This window comes from Neophocaena asiaeorientalis, unplaced genomic scaffold (genome assembly GCF_003031525.2).
Source record: "Neophocaena asiaeorientalis asiaeorientalis breed wild unplaced genomic scaffold, Neophocaena_asiaeorientalis_V1.1 scaffold784, whole genome shotgun sequence".
Lineage (NCBI taxonomy): Eukaryota > Metazoa > Chordata > Mammalia > Artiodactyla > Phocoenidae > Neophocaena > Neophocaena asiaeorientalis.
In genome coordinates, this window is record NW_020174692.1 from 663,100 (window position 1) to 678,512 (window position 15,413).

At 43.0% G+C, this 15,413-nt stretch overlaps 1 protein-coding gene across 1 annotated transcript in view; it reads right to left on the minus strand.

Annotated features, from left to right (window-relative positions):
- Positions 1–15,413, minus strand: part of SCD5 (stearoyl-CoA desaturase 5) — a 151,778-nt gene that overhangs the window by 42,229 nt on the left and 94,136 nt on the right. Inside the window, exon 3 of the mRNA XM_024758888.1 lies at positions 7,820–8,025. Coding sequence (XP_024614656.1) covers positions 7,820–8,025 — 206 coding nt within the window. The remainder of the gene's footprint in view (positions 1–7,819; positions 8,026–15,413) is intronic.

The window sequence follows — 15,413 nt, forward strand, 5'->3', positions numbered from 1 at the left end:
AATCATCTCTGTCCTATATCCCAGAGTATCATTCAGCTGTTTGGTTACAGCAGTCTCCTTGAAAAGGCCAAATTTTAGCTTGGAATATTTTACCTCTTCCGTTGACTTTTAACAAAAGGGATCTAATTGAACACAGCTCACATCTATTCCATTGATTTTTATCAAGTCCTTGGACCTCAGAAATTTAGAGTTTTAACTCCTGTCAACTACAGCTGGATGCAGAGAAAATTATTCAAAGAAAAAAAGTATTTCATTCTCAAAAATTTTTAGAGCCCAGGATAAGATGTGACAGTTTTAAGGTGAGGACAGAAGATTCTAGGGCTCAAGCTGTTAACCAAGGGTAGGCTATCCCTCACAAATAAAAGAGAAAATTCAAGGAGAAGGAATGTTTACATATACAATGAATGTATGAAAAGAATAAACCAGAGCAAGATGATGGAGTGAGGGAGAATACAAGAGGAAAAAGAACACTCATCTCCCCATCAAAAAAACACCTAAGCAATAGGCTGAATGGCTTTTGTTCTCTCAAGAAGCTGAGGGAGAGGAAGACATGGAGAACATCAAGGCTTGGAGAATACTGTATGACAGATGAGGGAAAATGTCCTCGTGCAGAGAAGGGTACAGGGAGGAACAAAGCACTCTGGCAGGTAAAGAGACAAAGACAGCAGAGACAAGAGGCAAATCAACAAGAGGAAGTGAACCAAAAACAGCTTCATGGGACAGGGACTGAATAACAGGACAGATGGAACAGGGAGCAGGAAAGCCATCCAGGAGAGACAGAACAAGTCAGGCTGGGGCAGATGCCTGGCGAGGCTTCCTCTCTCACATTCCCAAACCCAAATGGGGGCTCTAGAGAGAAAAAGAAAGCACCATCCAGAATCTGGTTCTCTTGTTCATTGTTCCATCCCCAGCACCTAGAGCCTGGTATGTAGTGGATGCTCAAAACACAGTTGTTGAATTAAAAGTGATACATGCAGGGCTTCCCTGGTGGTGCAGAGGTTGAGAGTCCGCCTGCCAATGCAGGGGACACAGGTTCATGCCCCGGTCCAGGAAGATCCCACATGCCGAGAAAGAAAGCTGGATGCCCTGAGAAACGCCATGCACCTCATGGCTTCCATTATTGAGGTGTGAGTGGGCAGAGAGGATGCCAAAGAGCTGGGCTCTACGTACAGCATGGCTGAGTGATGCTCACCCTGAGGACAGTTTGGTTCAGCTGTTGAAGGACCATCAAGGACCCAAGCGAAACAGGAAGTGGTCAAACCAAGAGTAACTGATGAGCAAGGCAGTTGGCAGAGGGTGTTTGTGCTTGAAAGGCCCCACCTCCATGTCTGTCCCCAAATCTCCTCCACATGTTTAGATGTTTGAACGTCTCATTATCCAGAACCTCTCCTTTGGGGGTTATTTCTATAGAGTTTTCCACAAGATACAATTAGCCAACCAATGTGTTCAGCCATTCAAAGTCACTAAATTCTAGACAAGAATTGTTGTACTAACCTAGCAACAGTTAGGGTAGGGCCCCAAGGCAAATGAACTCAGAGTAGGGAGAGACTCCCCAAGACCCAACATGGAACCTGGATCAAAGAGCAATGGATTTGGTCAACAGAGATGGAGTCAAGTTGGTTGTAAGTCCCCAGACGACTCATCCCATCCCCCTAGGGGATCCCCCAAGTGGGAGATGAAGCTGCGAGGGTAGGGAAGTGAAGATGAGTCAGTTGTAGGTTTGTCTGGATGCTCTATCCTGGCTATGTGATCGTCCCCAACAGAGAAATACACTTAGAGTTTACACAGACAGGACAGACACAAAGTCATAAGGAGGAAGGTATCACTGAGAGATTTGGTGCTTGCCCTTGAAAACGGAGAAAAAATAAAGACAAATGATAACAGATCAGGTGACAAATTGAAGTGAAATCGGTCTCAAAAATTCTAGCCATTCAGTGCCTTTCTTCCTGAAATGACAAGATTTACACATTTTCATCTCTTCCAAGGGCACCAAAACAAGTGCTTCACTCTTCTGTATCATTCCATCCATTTTCTCTTAGCTTATCTCATCACCATGGTGATGAGGCAAGGACTTTATTTTCCTGTGTCTGGACTACACTGGCATCCTTGTCAGTTACTTCAAAAATGAACGTGTCTGCATGTTACTTCTAGAGGAGTTTCTCATCTAAGATGGGAATCAATGGGATAAGAAAAGCATTAGGAGAAACAGCCTCTGGACTCTATCCACATTCTGCCATCTCAGAAAAATTATTTGAGATTCCAGTTTCTGCTCACTAAATGGAGACAGAAAGGCTACTCACTTGCTTAATAACAAAATGTTATAAGACTGAGTAACTTGTGACGGCCAATCATTTTGCTTAAGGCAGAACAATTAAATAACTATGGCAGAGACTAACTGCTTACTCCATATCAACTCACCCTTTTTTCCACAGAAACAAAACCAGGATTTTATTCAGGGGTACAATACATCATCCAAGAGACTGCATTTCCCAATTTCCCTTGAGTGCAAATACAGTTAGGTGGATCAGCTGTGAGTGTCTTCTGGGAAAGCTCCTGATAGGAAACTGACTCAATTGAGCAGTGTTAACCCCACCCCAACCCCACCTTCCTTTTGCGTGGAGCTCTAGGGGTAACCTTGGACCTCAGAATGAAAGACTGAAAGTCACATGCTAAGGATGGTGGAGCAGAAAGATAAAAGAGGATAGCCTCATCCACCAGAGGGCAGACAGCAGAAGCAAGAAGAACTACAGTCCTGCAGCCTGTGGAACAAAAACCACATTCACAGAAAGACAGACAAGATGAAAAGTCAGAGGGCTATGTACCAGATAAAGGAACAAGATAAAACCCTAGAAAAACAACTAAATGAGGTGGAGATAAGCAACGTTCCAGAAAAAGAATTCAGAATAATGATAGTGAAGATGATCCAGGACCATGGAAAAAGAATGGAGGCAAAGATTGAGAAGATGCAAAGACCTAGAGGAAATACAGAAAAAACACATAGAAGAATTAAAGAACAAACAAACAGAGATGAACAATACAATAACTGAAATGAAAACTACACTAGAAGGAATCAATAGCAGAATAAATGAGGCAGAAGAATGGATAAGTGACCTGGAAGACAGGATGGTGGAATTGACTGCTGTGGAACAGAATAAAGAAAAAAGAAATGAAGACAGCCTAAGAGGCCTCTGGGACAACATTAAATGCAACAACATTTGCATTATAGGGGTCCCAGAAGGAGAAGAGAGAGAGAAAGGACCTGAGAAAATATTTGAAGAGATTATAGTTGAAAACCTCCCTAACATGGGAAAGAAAATAGCCACCCAAGTCCAGGAAGCGCAGAGACTCCCAGGCAGGATAAACCAAAGGAGAAACACACCGAGACACATAGTAATCAAACTGACAAAAATTAAATACAAAGAAAAGTTATTGAAAGCAGCAAGGATAAACGAATCCGGTTCTCTACTGGCCCTGTGCTGCCATAACCTGGACCTCCACGATTCTTTTACATGTGAGAGAAACTAACTTCTATCTTGTTTAAGCCAAACACAATTCCCAACTGATAGACCCACTGTCAACCTTATAAGTAGGCCCTTCTAGGCTCACCCCCAACGTTTGCAGGGCCTAGGCCAAGAGCAGAGGTGGGAGCCCCTAGCTTGTAGCCCAATCCCTTCTCTTCCCAACCCAGCTCTGTCTGCTTTGTGTGGACATCCAAGCCCATGCTTCTAAGCTCATCCCCAGGCCAACACTGCCCCCGGCCACTCTTCGGGTCTATGGGGCACACACTTCCCTCTAGGAGGACAGAGCCTGGGAAAGGCTGCTGTAGGCTCTGAAAGTGAGCTCAGAGCCACTTGGGCAGGGAATTTTAGGATCCTAGGACCCTAAGGCACAGTCTAGAAGTGGGAGGAGGTTCCAGGTGGCATGCACCTTTGCCCTGTGATCTCTTTGCCCTGCAGGGAGAAGCATGGCCCTTGAAGGCACAGGGCCCAGGGCAGGGACCCGAAATGCTACAGTCTAAATGTGATACCACTGGCTCCTCTCCCTCTCACCTCCTAATGCCTGCCTTTTCATCATTCACAACTTGACAATAGAGAGAAACCTGAAGTAGTCCAGTTAACTACTTGTAACAGCCTTGGTAAAGTTATCTTTTAGAGGAAAAGCCTGGAACTATAGCTTGAACTGTGCTGTTTCCCTGTTACCCTTAATGCTGCTATCTTCTCTCTTTTATGAGACTGTATAATGGAAAGCTGATCAAGCTTGGCTCTCAGGCAAGCTTGTCTTTAGTGAGCTGTCATTAGGATGGCCACGCACTGTGGATCAAGCAACTGCAATACTGGTGCTGGCGTTCTGACTGAAGGAGGAGTCTCCAGATCCTGGGTCCTTCTCATTTACACATCTGCCTGTTTGAGGAAACTCTCCAAGTGTTTACCTGGGTCCCTTTGTACAAACATTGCTCCCTAGGAGGGAGTGGAATCAGCAACAAACCCCGGCCACCAAAACTGGAACAGGGACTTCTGCCCTAGGAGGACTACAGAGAAACAGATGGGAATTGTGACCAGGAGAGGGACTCTCTAAGAGGTGCCACTGAAATGGCCCAGGACTGGGTCCCAAATGAGCTGGGCACGTTTCTCTGTTTCTCAGGAAGCCCCCCACTCAGCCTAGGGTAGCAGGGACTGAGACCTGATATGACAGTGCCACTGCTGATAGGATCGACCACTCCAGCTCCCACCCCTATGTGCAAGGACTTATTCCTTAAGGAATTTATCTCCTCCACATGGTCTGACTGTCAGGACTGGTAACCTGGCTTCATGAACACAAAAAACGCCCAAATGGCCACAGTATCGTTTTGTATCTTGGAAGCTCTCTTCCTTTAGTTCAGTAATTCTAAGCCTCATTTTGGATTACGGATCTCCACGTTCTCTAGGCTGGATAATTACCAAAGGACATGAGTGTCCACCCACACTGCAGAGAACTGTTGTAGCTCCTTTCAGAAAACGAGGCATAATCCAAAGGACATTGAGCAAATAATCTGAGATGTAGGTACTTGCTATAGACTGATGTTTGTGTCCCCTCCAGATTTGCATGTTGAAACCTAATTCTCAATGCAGTGAGGGCCTTTGAGAGGTGATTAGGTCATGACGGTGGAGCCCTCATGAATAGGATTAGCGCCCTTATGAAAGAGAACCCAGAGAATTCCCTTGCCCCTTCTGCCACGTGAGGACAGAGCCAGAAGACGGCTATCTATGAACTAGTTAGAGAGCTCTCACCAGACACTGAATCTGCTGGTGCCTTGATCTTGGGCTTCCCAGCCTCCAAAACTGTGAGAAATAAATGTTTGTTGTGTAAGCCACCTAGGCTATAGTATTTTTGTTATAGCAGCCCAAACAGACTGACAGAACTTCTATCCCCAACTTTCTATTTAAATTTCGTTTATTAGTTTTTTCATAGGAAAGATGGAAGGCATGGGTTAACTAAGGTCCCTCCTAGCTCCAAAGTTCAATGGCTCTATATAGTTCTATGAAATGAGAGACATGATAAATATCCTCCTCCCCATCTATTCTACCCTATTATAGCACTCTTCTCTCTAAAGCATAATTGTCTGTAAGTTAATTTGTGGGTTCCCTGCTAGACTGCAAATTCCGGGGGAACTGAGACCAATCTTTAAGGTCGTATCCTCAGCACCAATTTCTAGCAGGAGCTCAATGATATATAAGAGATGATAATATGAGTGAGTGGTTTCTGATAGCTACAATCTCCTTTGGTTACTGGACTGGAGATGAAAGATGTTCTCAGATAACTATTCAAGGAACATGCCGAAATAGCCTTTGTTCTTCTGCCTGCATTTAGTAATAGTCTTTGGATGTAGGTACCATGAGTATACACCTAATGAATCAGATTACCATATTTTTTAAAGGGAAAAGATGCAAAAAAAACTTCCATTTTTTTTTTGGTCAGAGAAACCCAGACTATTATTCTCAGCTTCGTTCTCAGGAATAAAACAGAAGATCCTCTGCCTCTTCATCTGAGATCTTCAAATTAATCTAAGGTCTGATTGTCCCAAAGCATTACTAATTGTATAGCAACATCATTTATATCACAAAATTGGAAATGACATACGTATCCCATCACAGAGTGATGGCTAAATAAACTATGACACTCAAATGGTGAACCCATGCAGCCTTTGATAATGGTGCTTACAAGATAATCTGAAGTTAAAAGTCAAGACATAAAATTACATGAGCAGTATGACTGCCATCATGTAAAACATGTCAAATATACACATAAAATATAGAAGGAGATACTACAGAATCTGAACCGTGGCTGTGTTTGTGTGTTAGGACTGCACATGAGTTTCTTTCTACTTTTCTGAATTTTGCAGATTTTCCTCTTTTACTCTCATGGTGAAAAATCAAAATCAACAAATCATTTAATTGTAAATTGAAAACATCTGCTATAAAATTTTGGCTATTGATACTGGTTGTGTCCACCTGAAAGAGCTGTATGGCGGAGCACAGAGAAGACCCTATGGTGAAGCCAACAGAAGCAGGGGGTGGAAAGACAGGGAATCCTCTGGAGTTGCCGCTGCCTGTGGTATAAGAGACATCATGGATCTAAGCTCTTACTATATAAATGCCAGACATTTCTCATACATTTTTTTTCATTATGTCCTCATAAAAGCTATAAGAGATAGGTACTACTGTTAGTCCCATTTTACAGCTGAAACTGAGCCTTAGAGCGAGTGTGAGCCTTTGCAACCTGTCCCACCATCCACTGAGGGGAAAATGAGCACATTTCTCAGCCATACTTCCTCTCGTGCAAGGATCTCTTATGTCAAAGGCACAGCCTCCATTTCCATTATTGGGAGATTCTGTTTGGAATGAGTCCTCAAATGACTCCTGCCTGTCAGTGGAGATGGTGTCCGGTGTCCAGTGACCACTTGTCCACCATATTATCTCAAGGCTCTCACCAGAGTGTGATCCCAAAATTGTCCCTCTTTGCACATAAATCCATTACTTTGGGGCAACGAGCCCATTTATAAATGCTCTCGTTGTGGCCAACTTTACAGATCCAGACCAACATGGATAGAGCCCAGGCCAGCTCCCTAGTTAAAATGTGAACCATGGTTGCCCTCCACTTGCCAGCATGATAACAGGCAAGCTTTCACCATGTGCTTGTTGAACATAGATCCACCCTGCAAATGCTGACGGACTGAATATGCTCAGCTGACACCATTAGTGCACACAAGCATTTTGAGGCTCTTTGTTACATGGTCACATTTTCCCTGCACAGAAACCTACTGGGGTTACCATTTCCAAGGGGAGGGGGAGAGGAGGCCCCACTACAAGAGAATTCAGGGAGAACAGAGCAGGGGACCTGGCGGGAGTCCAGTCCTGTTGAAGTCAAGTGTGTCACTAAAATAAGCAAGTCCCCTCTTTCCTCCTCGCTACCCCAGGGAAACATGAATGCGCAAGCGAGGACAACTACAGAAACATTCCATGAAATCAGTAGTTCAGGTGGGTCTGAAGGAAATGACAAGTGGGCTTAAAGGAAATCCATTTCAAAATCAAGTTCAAATTCAAAACAAATGTGTGAACAGGGGAAAACGTAATGATCAAAAAGGAATGAATTTAAAAATATACATATATATAATAAAAAATATTATTAAAATAAATAAAAAGGAATGAATAAACAGACGGCAATCCTAACAAGAAGACACAATCGTCAGGGTAAGTGCTATGCGGAGAACTGCTTGGGGATATTACTGCACTCCAGGTCCTGTCGCTCAGGCAGGGACAATCGATGGTGTCCGTTCACTTACTTTCTCTGGAACCGGACCACAGGATCAGCCAGCAGGTCGGTGACGTCAAGCTTCCTCCCCTTCTCGATAACATCCCGATGCTTGCGGACAAACAGCCACCCGATATGGGAGAAGAAGAAGCCCCGGCGGGCGTTGTGGGGATCAGCGTCCGTCTCCGAGTACTTGTGGTGGACTCGGTGGTCCCTGGACCACTCGAAGATGTCATTCTGCAGAGAGAATGCAGACCTGAGTGAAGGGCTAAAACACCCTGGCACCTTCCCCAAAGCTCCTCAGCCTCCCCTCCTCCCGCCCCACCCCCTCACCTCCTCACTGATTTATACTTGCTCCCACCCTCAACCGCAATCTCTCAACCTCAAGTTCAATCGCTGGGGGTTGGTCTGGGGTGGTTTTCATCCAAACAAGAGTATATCCTCACTTAGTGAGGATCTTAGCTTGTCTTTGGAATGTGCCCACTGCAGGAGGTTCAGCCTTGTTCAGTGAACTAGTGGGGAAACCCGAAGAAAGTTCTGGTTACCGAAGTCTCCTGGGAGATCGTTCATGTCAAGAAGAGAGACATCTGCCCTCAAGTTTTGGTGGTCAGAGGAGAGGTGTAACCTTGAGTATGGAAGGGGGTTAGTTCTTGGTCTGGCTCTCTCTGCCCTCCCTCCCCCGCTTTGATGGAGTTCATGTCCAACACACAGCAAAGAGGAAGTCAGTAAGTAAAAACGCAAAGAGGTACTTCACCAAATCTTTGCAAAATACCGAGGCACAAATAATGTTTGAGGACTGCTCTAACAGTGTGTCACAGAACGGAGGGGAGGGAACTTAGGCTCCTTGTGGAATCTGGTGTACTTGGCCAAATCTACAAAGTGGAGAAGCAGCAATGCCTGAGGGGCAGGCGGCACTCACTGGAATCCCAAGAGAGACTCTGGTGCCCAAGGAAGGAGAAGCATCAGAGTCCAGCAGACTCTGCCAAACCCACAGACAGGGTGGGGCTCAGGCACACATGGGGGACCAGCCTGTTGACCCTCTGGTGACGGGAGAGAGTGACAGGAGCTGGAGGACCTGCGTGAGCTATCAGGGCAGCATTTCAGCTGACACTGTTAATGAAATCTTAGCTATAGCCATGGGCCAATGAGACCTATAAACTTTCGATGTATACTCAGATTTGTTTTTATCTGATAATGCTTTCAAAGCTTTGAGAGGACAAATTAGGTTGGGAAGTAGTGCTTTTGGTAGGAAAATTACAGTTGACCCTTGGACAGCACAGGTTTAAACTGTGCAGGTCCACTTACACACGGATATTTCTCAATAGTACTTCACGGTCTGAGGTTGGTTGAATCTGAGAATGTAAAGGAACTGCAGATAGGAAAGGCCAATGATAAACTATAGATGGATTAACCCCCAAGTTGTTCAAGGGCCAACTATAATCTGAAAATAAAAATAAATATATATAGTGTATAAGCTCCTTTTTTTAAAAAAAAAGGTAATAATGTTTTATACCATACTATTCGGTACTTAGTCATGCTTTCATTAGGAATCTGCCATTTCACAGATATTAGCTTCTTCATGCTGATGAGAAGAGAGAGAACTGTTTTATCCTCAAAGTTTTAACAGTTCTTTTAACCAAAAAATATTTCATGGAGTTTTTTGTCTCTCTGGCTCAACCAGTGCTGCTGGAAGGCAACTCAACCTTGTTCATTTTATAGCACCATTGAAAACTTTTAAAATTTGCTTAACCCTTGGGTAATGGGACAGAAAGAGGGAAGGTAGAAAGACCTTAAGAAGTATATGCTCAGCTTTGAATATAAAGAGGGAAAAATGTGCTTAGCAATCTGTGTAAGGTAAAAATTGTAGCCTGGCTTACTGCGATAAGAAAGAGGTCTTTAAATTTTACCAGTGTGTTGAAACACAGTGGTTGGAAAGAGTGAAAGCATTTATTATTTATAATCACAGAATCTGGAGTCTGGAAGGAATTTCAAATGTCAAGACCACTGCAGCCCAAGGAATAATTTATTACTTTTGCATCCAGTTTATTGCTTTTATTGCAAACCCAACTAAACATAGGAAGGAGGGGGAACACTCTGTCCCTAGTCCACAGATGGCAAAGTTAAGGTTTAGAAGACATGTACTCAAGTTCATCTAGTAAGTCAAACCAATAACGGAACAAAGATGGTGCTCCTTCGGTTCTTAGTTCACACTCATTTCCACAAGATATTTCCCTTATTCTTCCAGTTTAGGGGAGGGAGAGTCTTTTAAAGAGAAAACTCTAAGTGGAGAGTTCCAAAGGGCTAGAAACATTATTCTCATAAAATTAAGCATGATAGAACAACAAAAGAATGATGATGAAGACAAGATGGAACAGAAATATTTCTTTATTTTAATCCCCCTTACCTGAATGCCTTCCAGACAGAAGCTACTTTGACTGAAGCAGTGGAATGAAGCAAGGATTTGGGCCACATTCCAAATAGTCGAGCATACAATCGAGCCAAAAATACTTTAAGATGTACTTTAAAAAATCTTTTTTTTTTTTAAACTCTAAAGCTGAGTCCAGCGAAAAAGTGACTCAGAGAACAAGATGTAAGACAACAATAGGGCAGAAAGGAAGTAAGATTCACATGGTCGTCTCTGGGCCCTCTTCTTCCTACTTATCTGCATTTTGCTTCTACCCTGAAGTGATTGGGTGTGGAAGCCAACCTGGGAAGAGCATTTGTGTTTGATGAAAAGGTGTGTGTACCGAGGGTGTGTTTAGTACAGTCAATGTGTGAGGAAGGGAAAGCTGAGGGCCGACAAGAGATGGTGACCTTCCATCAACGAACTGACTTGTCAAGTGTGCGTATTCCGTCTGTCCATGCTCTGCGTGCACATTTTAATAGGGGCGTGATGCTGGACTCAGCAGCAATTCCTGAAGCCTAAGTACGTACACTTTCTAACAAATCAATTAACAAATGATTCAACTTGCAACTTCGAGTTTGTACTTAATGGTCGGTTCTGGTAGATCACGCTCTTAATACCCCATTGCCTTCAATAGTGGACACTCGCCCTGTGTTTATTGATCACTCCTGAGAAAGAATTGTTGTGGTGAAGGGAGCTACATTAGCTCTAAGAGCGCTAGCTGTAACTGAGGCACAGGCAGGGGTGGGGTCGGGGGAACAGGAGAGGAAGAGGAAGACAGCCAATCAGGTGTATACCCCTCAGTGGCAGGTTTCATTACTCAAGAAGCCATACCACGTCCTACTTTGTGCTGTCCAAGAGAAATACAATTGTGAGCTGCATATGTGATTTAAATTTTCCTAGTAGCTACACTAAAAAAGTGAAAATAAACAAGTAAAAGATCAATTTTAATCATATATTTTCCCTTAACATACTACATCCAAAATATCACTCAATATATTATTAGCATAAAATCATTAATGATATATTTTATATGATATTTTTCTGTACCCATATTTCAAAACTGGGCTTGTATTTTACAATTCCAGCACACCTCAACTTGGACCAACCACATGTCAAGTACTCAGTAGCCACATGTGGCTGGTGGCTACCATATTGGACAGGGCTAACCCATGGTTTGGACACTTTTCTATATGTGTTATACTTTTAAAGATTTTTAAAAATTCAACGTTGAGTATGAGTGGGAGGGAGAAATTGGCACAAACCATGTGAAGGGCAAATGTGCTGCATGTATTAAAAGCGCTAAAATTGTGCAATTCGTTTTCTGGAGTTTATCTTAAGGAAATAATCATAGCTGTGTGCAAATATCTAATCACAAGGATGCTCATTGAAGTGAAAACTTGGAAAAACCCTGAATTTCCACATAACAGGATTTGACTTTGTACCTTGTGATACATTAGTTAATTGAATACTCTGTGTGTGTGTGTGTGTGAAATATTAAGAAAACGTCTTAGGGTTACCTTAGGGGAGGTAAGACTGGGAGGTAGGAGAAATACTTTTACATTTTATTCTATACTCAGAAATTTTTAACAAGAGCATCTGTTGGTTTTGTATTTAAAAACTCACAAAAAGGGATATTGTAGTATTGACATGGAGAGATGAGGTAGAAGGTAGTTAAGTGAAAGACAGTTTTCAAAATAAAAGATGCAGTAATGAATGCATTCTTAATAAAAATATGTATTTAAGCACAGAAAAATTTTAAAGTATAAGTCAACATGTTTACAGTTGTTCTCCGTAGGGAGTGGGGCAGTGGATGATTTTTAATTTTTTCTTTCAGTTTGTCTGTATTTTCTACGTTGTTATAATGATCAAGTTTTTCTTTTGTAATATGAGGGAAACATTATTTTTAAATTTCTATACTCCAGAATCAAAATAACCCAGCTTCTGCCATCAGCCCCAGGTTAGGAAAAACTATGAAGCCGTAATATTCATCTAGTAATCCAGTCAGTGATATATCTTTTTTCTTTTCTCTTACCTTTTCTGTCTTCTTTTTTTTTTTAATTGGAGTATGATTGCTTTACAATGTTGTGTTGGTTTCTGCTGTACAATGAAGTGAATCAGCTATATGTATACATATATCCCCTCCCTCTTGGGCCTCCCTCTCATCCCCCACCCCATCCCGCCCATCTAGGCCATCACAGAGCATTAAGCTGAGCTCCCTGGGCTATACCACAGGTTCCCACTAGCTATCTGTTTTACACATGATAGTGTATTTATGTCACCCTTCTCCTATCTTCATTCTTATTAGCACTAACCAACCAATCACACCGCAACCAGGGTGACAGTGCCCTCACTTAAACCCATCCTTTGTGTTGTACCTCTATTACTTCCCTCTCCATCATAGATAATATCCCTAAATGGGATCCCTGCTGAGACTGTAGAAATTGAAATTGATCATGTGGTGATTTTTCTCCATAAGCACAGCCTTTGTGTATTCTCTGGGACTTGAGCAAAGGTAATCAATCTCAAAAGCTCCACTGAAGCAGATTTTGAAGCAACCCACTCTGTCAAAACTACTCTTCCCCAACTTCCTTTTATGTTCAGAATAAATTCTTGAATCAAGTCCTTTAAATGGCAGTAGGGGAAACTGTCTTTTAAGGCCCACGTAATTTGCTCTGGGTAGCAAGATGAAGGCCAAGTTAAACAGCATTTAGCTTGTCCCAGTCAACAGATCTGAAAGCAGAACCAGTGACTGGCTTTCCCCTAGCACAGCTGCAAACAGTTGCTTGCTTCTGACCAGACACCAGTGTGGTTGTTCTGTCCCCTAATTCAATTGTGTGGCTGCTTAAAATTCCAAAAGGGAAAGTTTACCAGGTGGCTTCAAATCATAGCCAAAGGGAATTCCACTTGTATTCATAATACATCTTTGTTTTCAGTCAGTAGCGAAAAAGAAACTAGGACCAACATGTTAGCTTCAATAGGCAAGTTTTAGAGTAGAACGTGTGTATATGCGTGTGTGTGTGCATGTTTGCATGTCTTATGAGTAATGATGCCCTGTCTGAGAAAAAGGGTCGTTTTCTCAAGGGGGTCAAAGAGGGAAAGATGCTGTGGCCTCCACTCTTTAGGGACCCTAAGGCTCATTTGAAATAGACTTTATCTCAGTCTCTGGGGTCTGAATTTAATCTCCCCCAGTTCAGATGCCAACATTGTACTATTCAGACAGTGAAGAACATTCGGTGCTTTCCCCACTGTTGATACTGGGTCAGTATTGATTTCCCTCCAGATAATACTGGCAATCTGTAAGAAGAGCCCAGAAAGTCCCCAAGAAAAGCCTGGCAGCAGTCTTCACCACCTGGCAAATTGCAGTTTCGAGAGAAAAAGTCCCCACTTGCTGCCTAGTCCTCCTGTGCCACTCAGCCTGGGGAGGTTTTAGGAGCCAGGCAAATGTTGAAAAGCCAACTTTAACAGTTTAAAAAAGTGTTTGTTGACAAAACTTAAAGATTGCAAAGTAAAAAAAAAAAAAAAAGATTGCAAAATAAGAAAGGGGGTCTCATATTTTCTTTTGTTACTCCAGTATTTATCTCTTACAACGAGAATGTATTTGAGTAAGACATATTTTTATTTTATATTTTTAATTAATTAATTAATTATATTTTTGGCTGCGTTGGCTCTTCGTTGCTGCACGTGGGCTTTCTCTAGTTGTGGCGAGCGGGGGCCACTCTTCGTTGAGGTGTGAGGGCTCCTCACTGCAGTGGCTTCTCTTGTTGCGGAGCATGGGCTCTAACAGCGCAGGCTCCAGTAGTTGTTATGGCACACGGGCTTTTGTTGCCTTTGTTGCTCCAACGGAATAGTCTTCTAAAGCCTCCTGCCTCTAGTCCTTTCCCCTCCACAATACATTTGGTACACTGCAATCATACTCCCCATATTCATATGCCCCCCAAACCTATCATTCTCTTGCTTCTGATTTGACAACCTCTCTGTATTACTTTTCTCATCAAGCCTAAACATTTCTTCTTCTTAACAAATAGCTTCAAATGGCATTAATATTCTTATCTTTCCCACTTTATTTATTCTTTAATTTGACAAATATGTACTGAATGTTGGTATGTGCTAGAAGATAAAGAAGGAACAAGACAACAAGGCTATGTCCTCAAACAGTTTATATTCTATGGAGGGGACAAACATAGATAAAATCAGGTGCTATGCAGCAAATAAGTATGGGGAGATACAAGGGCGACATTGAGATAGGCAAGGACTTTCTGATCAGGTAATCTTAGGCTGTGGGAGTTGGGTGGGAGTGAGAGAGGGAGAAGGGAATTGTCTCAGGGACAGGGAAGGACGTGGCACAGTCCAGGGGCTAAGAGAAGACCAGCATGTCTGTGCATGGAGGGCAAGAGTGGTGCAAGATGAGGTCTGGGAGGTTTTGTGGTGAAATAAAGATATACCTGGTCTTTGTCCCCAGTGGTTCCTGGTACAGAGATTCAAAAACTGTTGGAATTTCCTGAGTGACATCATTATGCTAATGAGATGACTCAGTAGGGAGTCCTGGATAGCTTCAGGATTGGGGCTGGTCACCAGAAAGACCAAGTATGTGATTAGAGGGTCGGCCCTTTGGTAGGGGAAGGGGACTGGAGATTGAGCTCAGTCACATGGCCAGTGATTTAATCAATCACACCTTTCTAATAAAACTCTAGCAAAAGCTCTGGACACAGGCTCAGAGGAGCTCCCTGGCTGATGAACCTACTGATGTGCAGGGAAGGTGAGGTGAGCTGACTCCACAGGGAGAGGCGAGAAAACTCTGGATGCGGGATCCTCCCAGACCTCCCACTGTGTGTCTCTTCCATTTGGTTGGTCCTGATTTGTATCCTTTATAATAAAACTGTAATAGTAAGTATAGCACTTTCTTCAGTTCTGTGAGTTGTTCTAGCGAAGTACTGAACATGAGGGAATTGTGGGAAGCCCTGAGTCTGTAGATACGGGGGGCCTGGAGACCCCTGCTCATGGCTGGATCTGAAGCACCGGCATCCATGTGGAGGACTGGCACTTTTCTTTGTGGATCTGAAGCCAACTCAAATGGTTAGTATTACAATTGTATTGAAGTACACCCATGTGGAGTGGAAACAGAGCACTGGTGTGTAAAGCCTGATCACACCAGGGCTTCTATGCCATGATAACAAGGTTGGACTTCATTCCAAAGGCAATGCTCTGCCACTGAAAGATT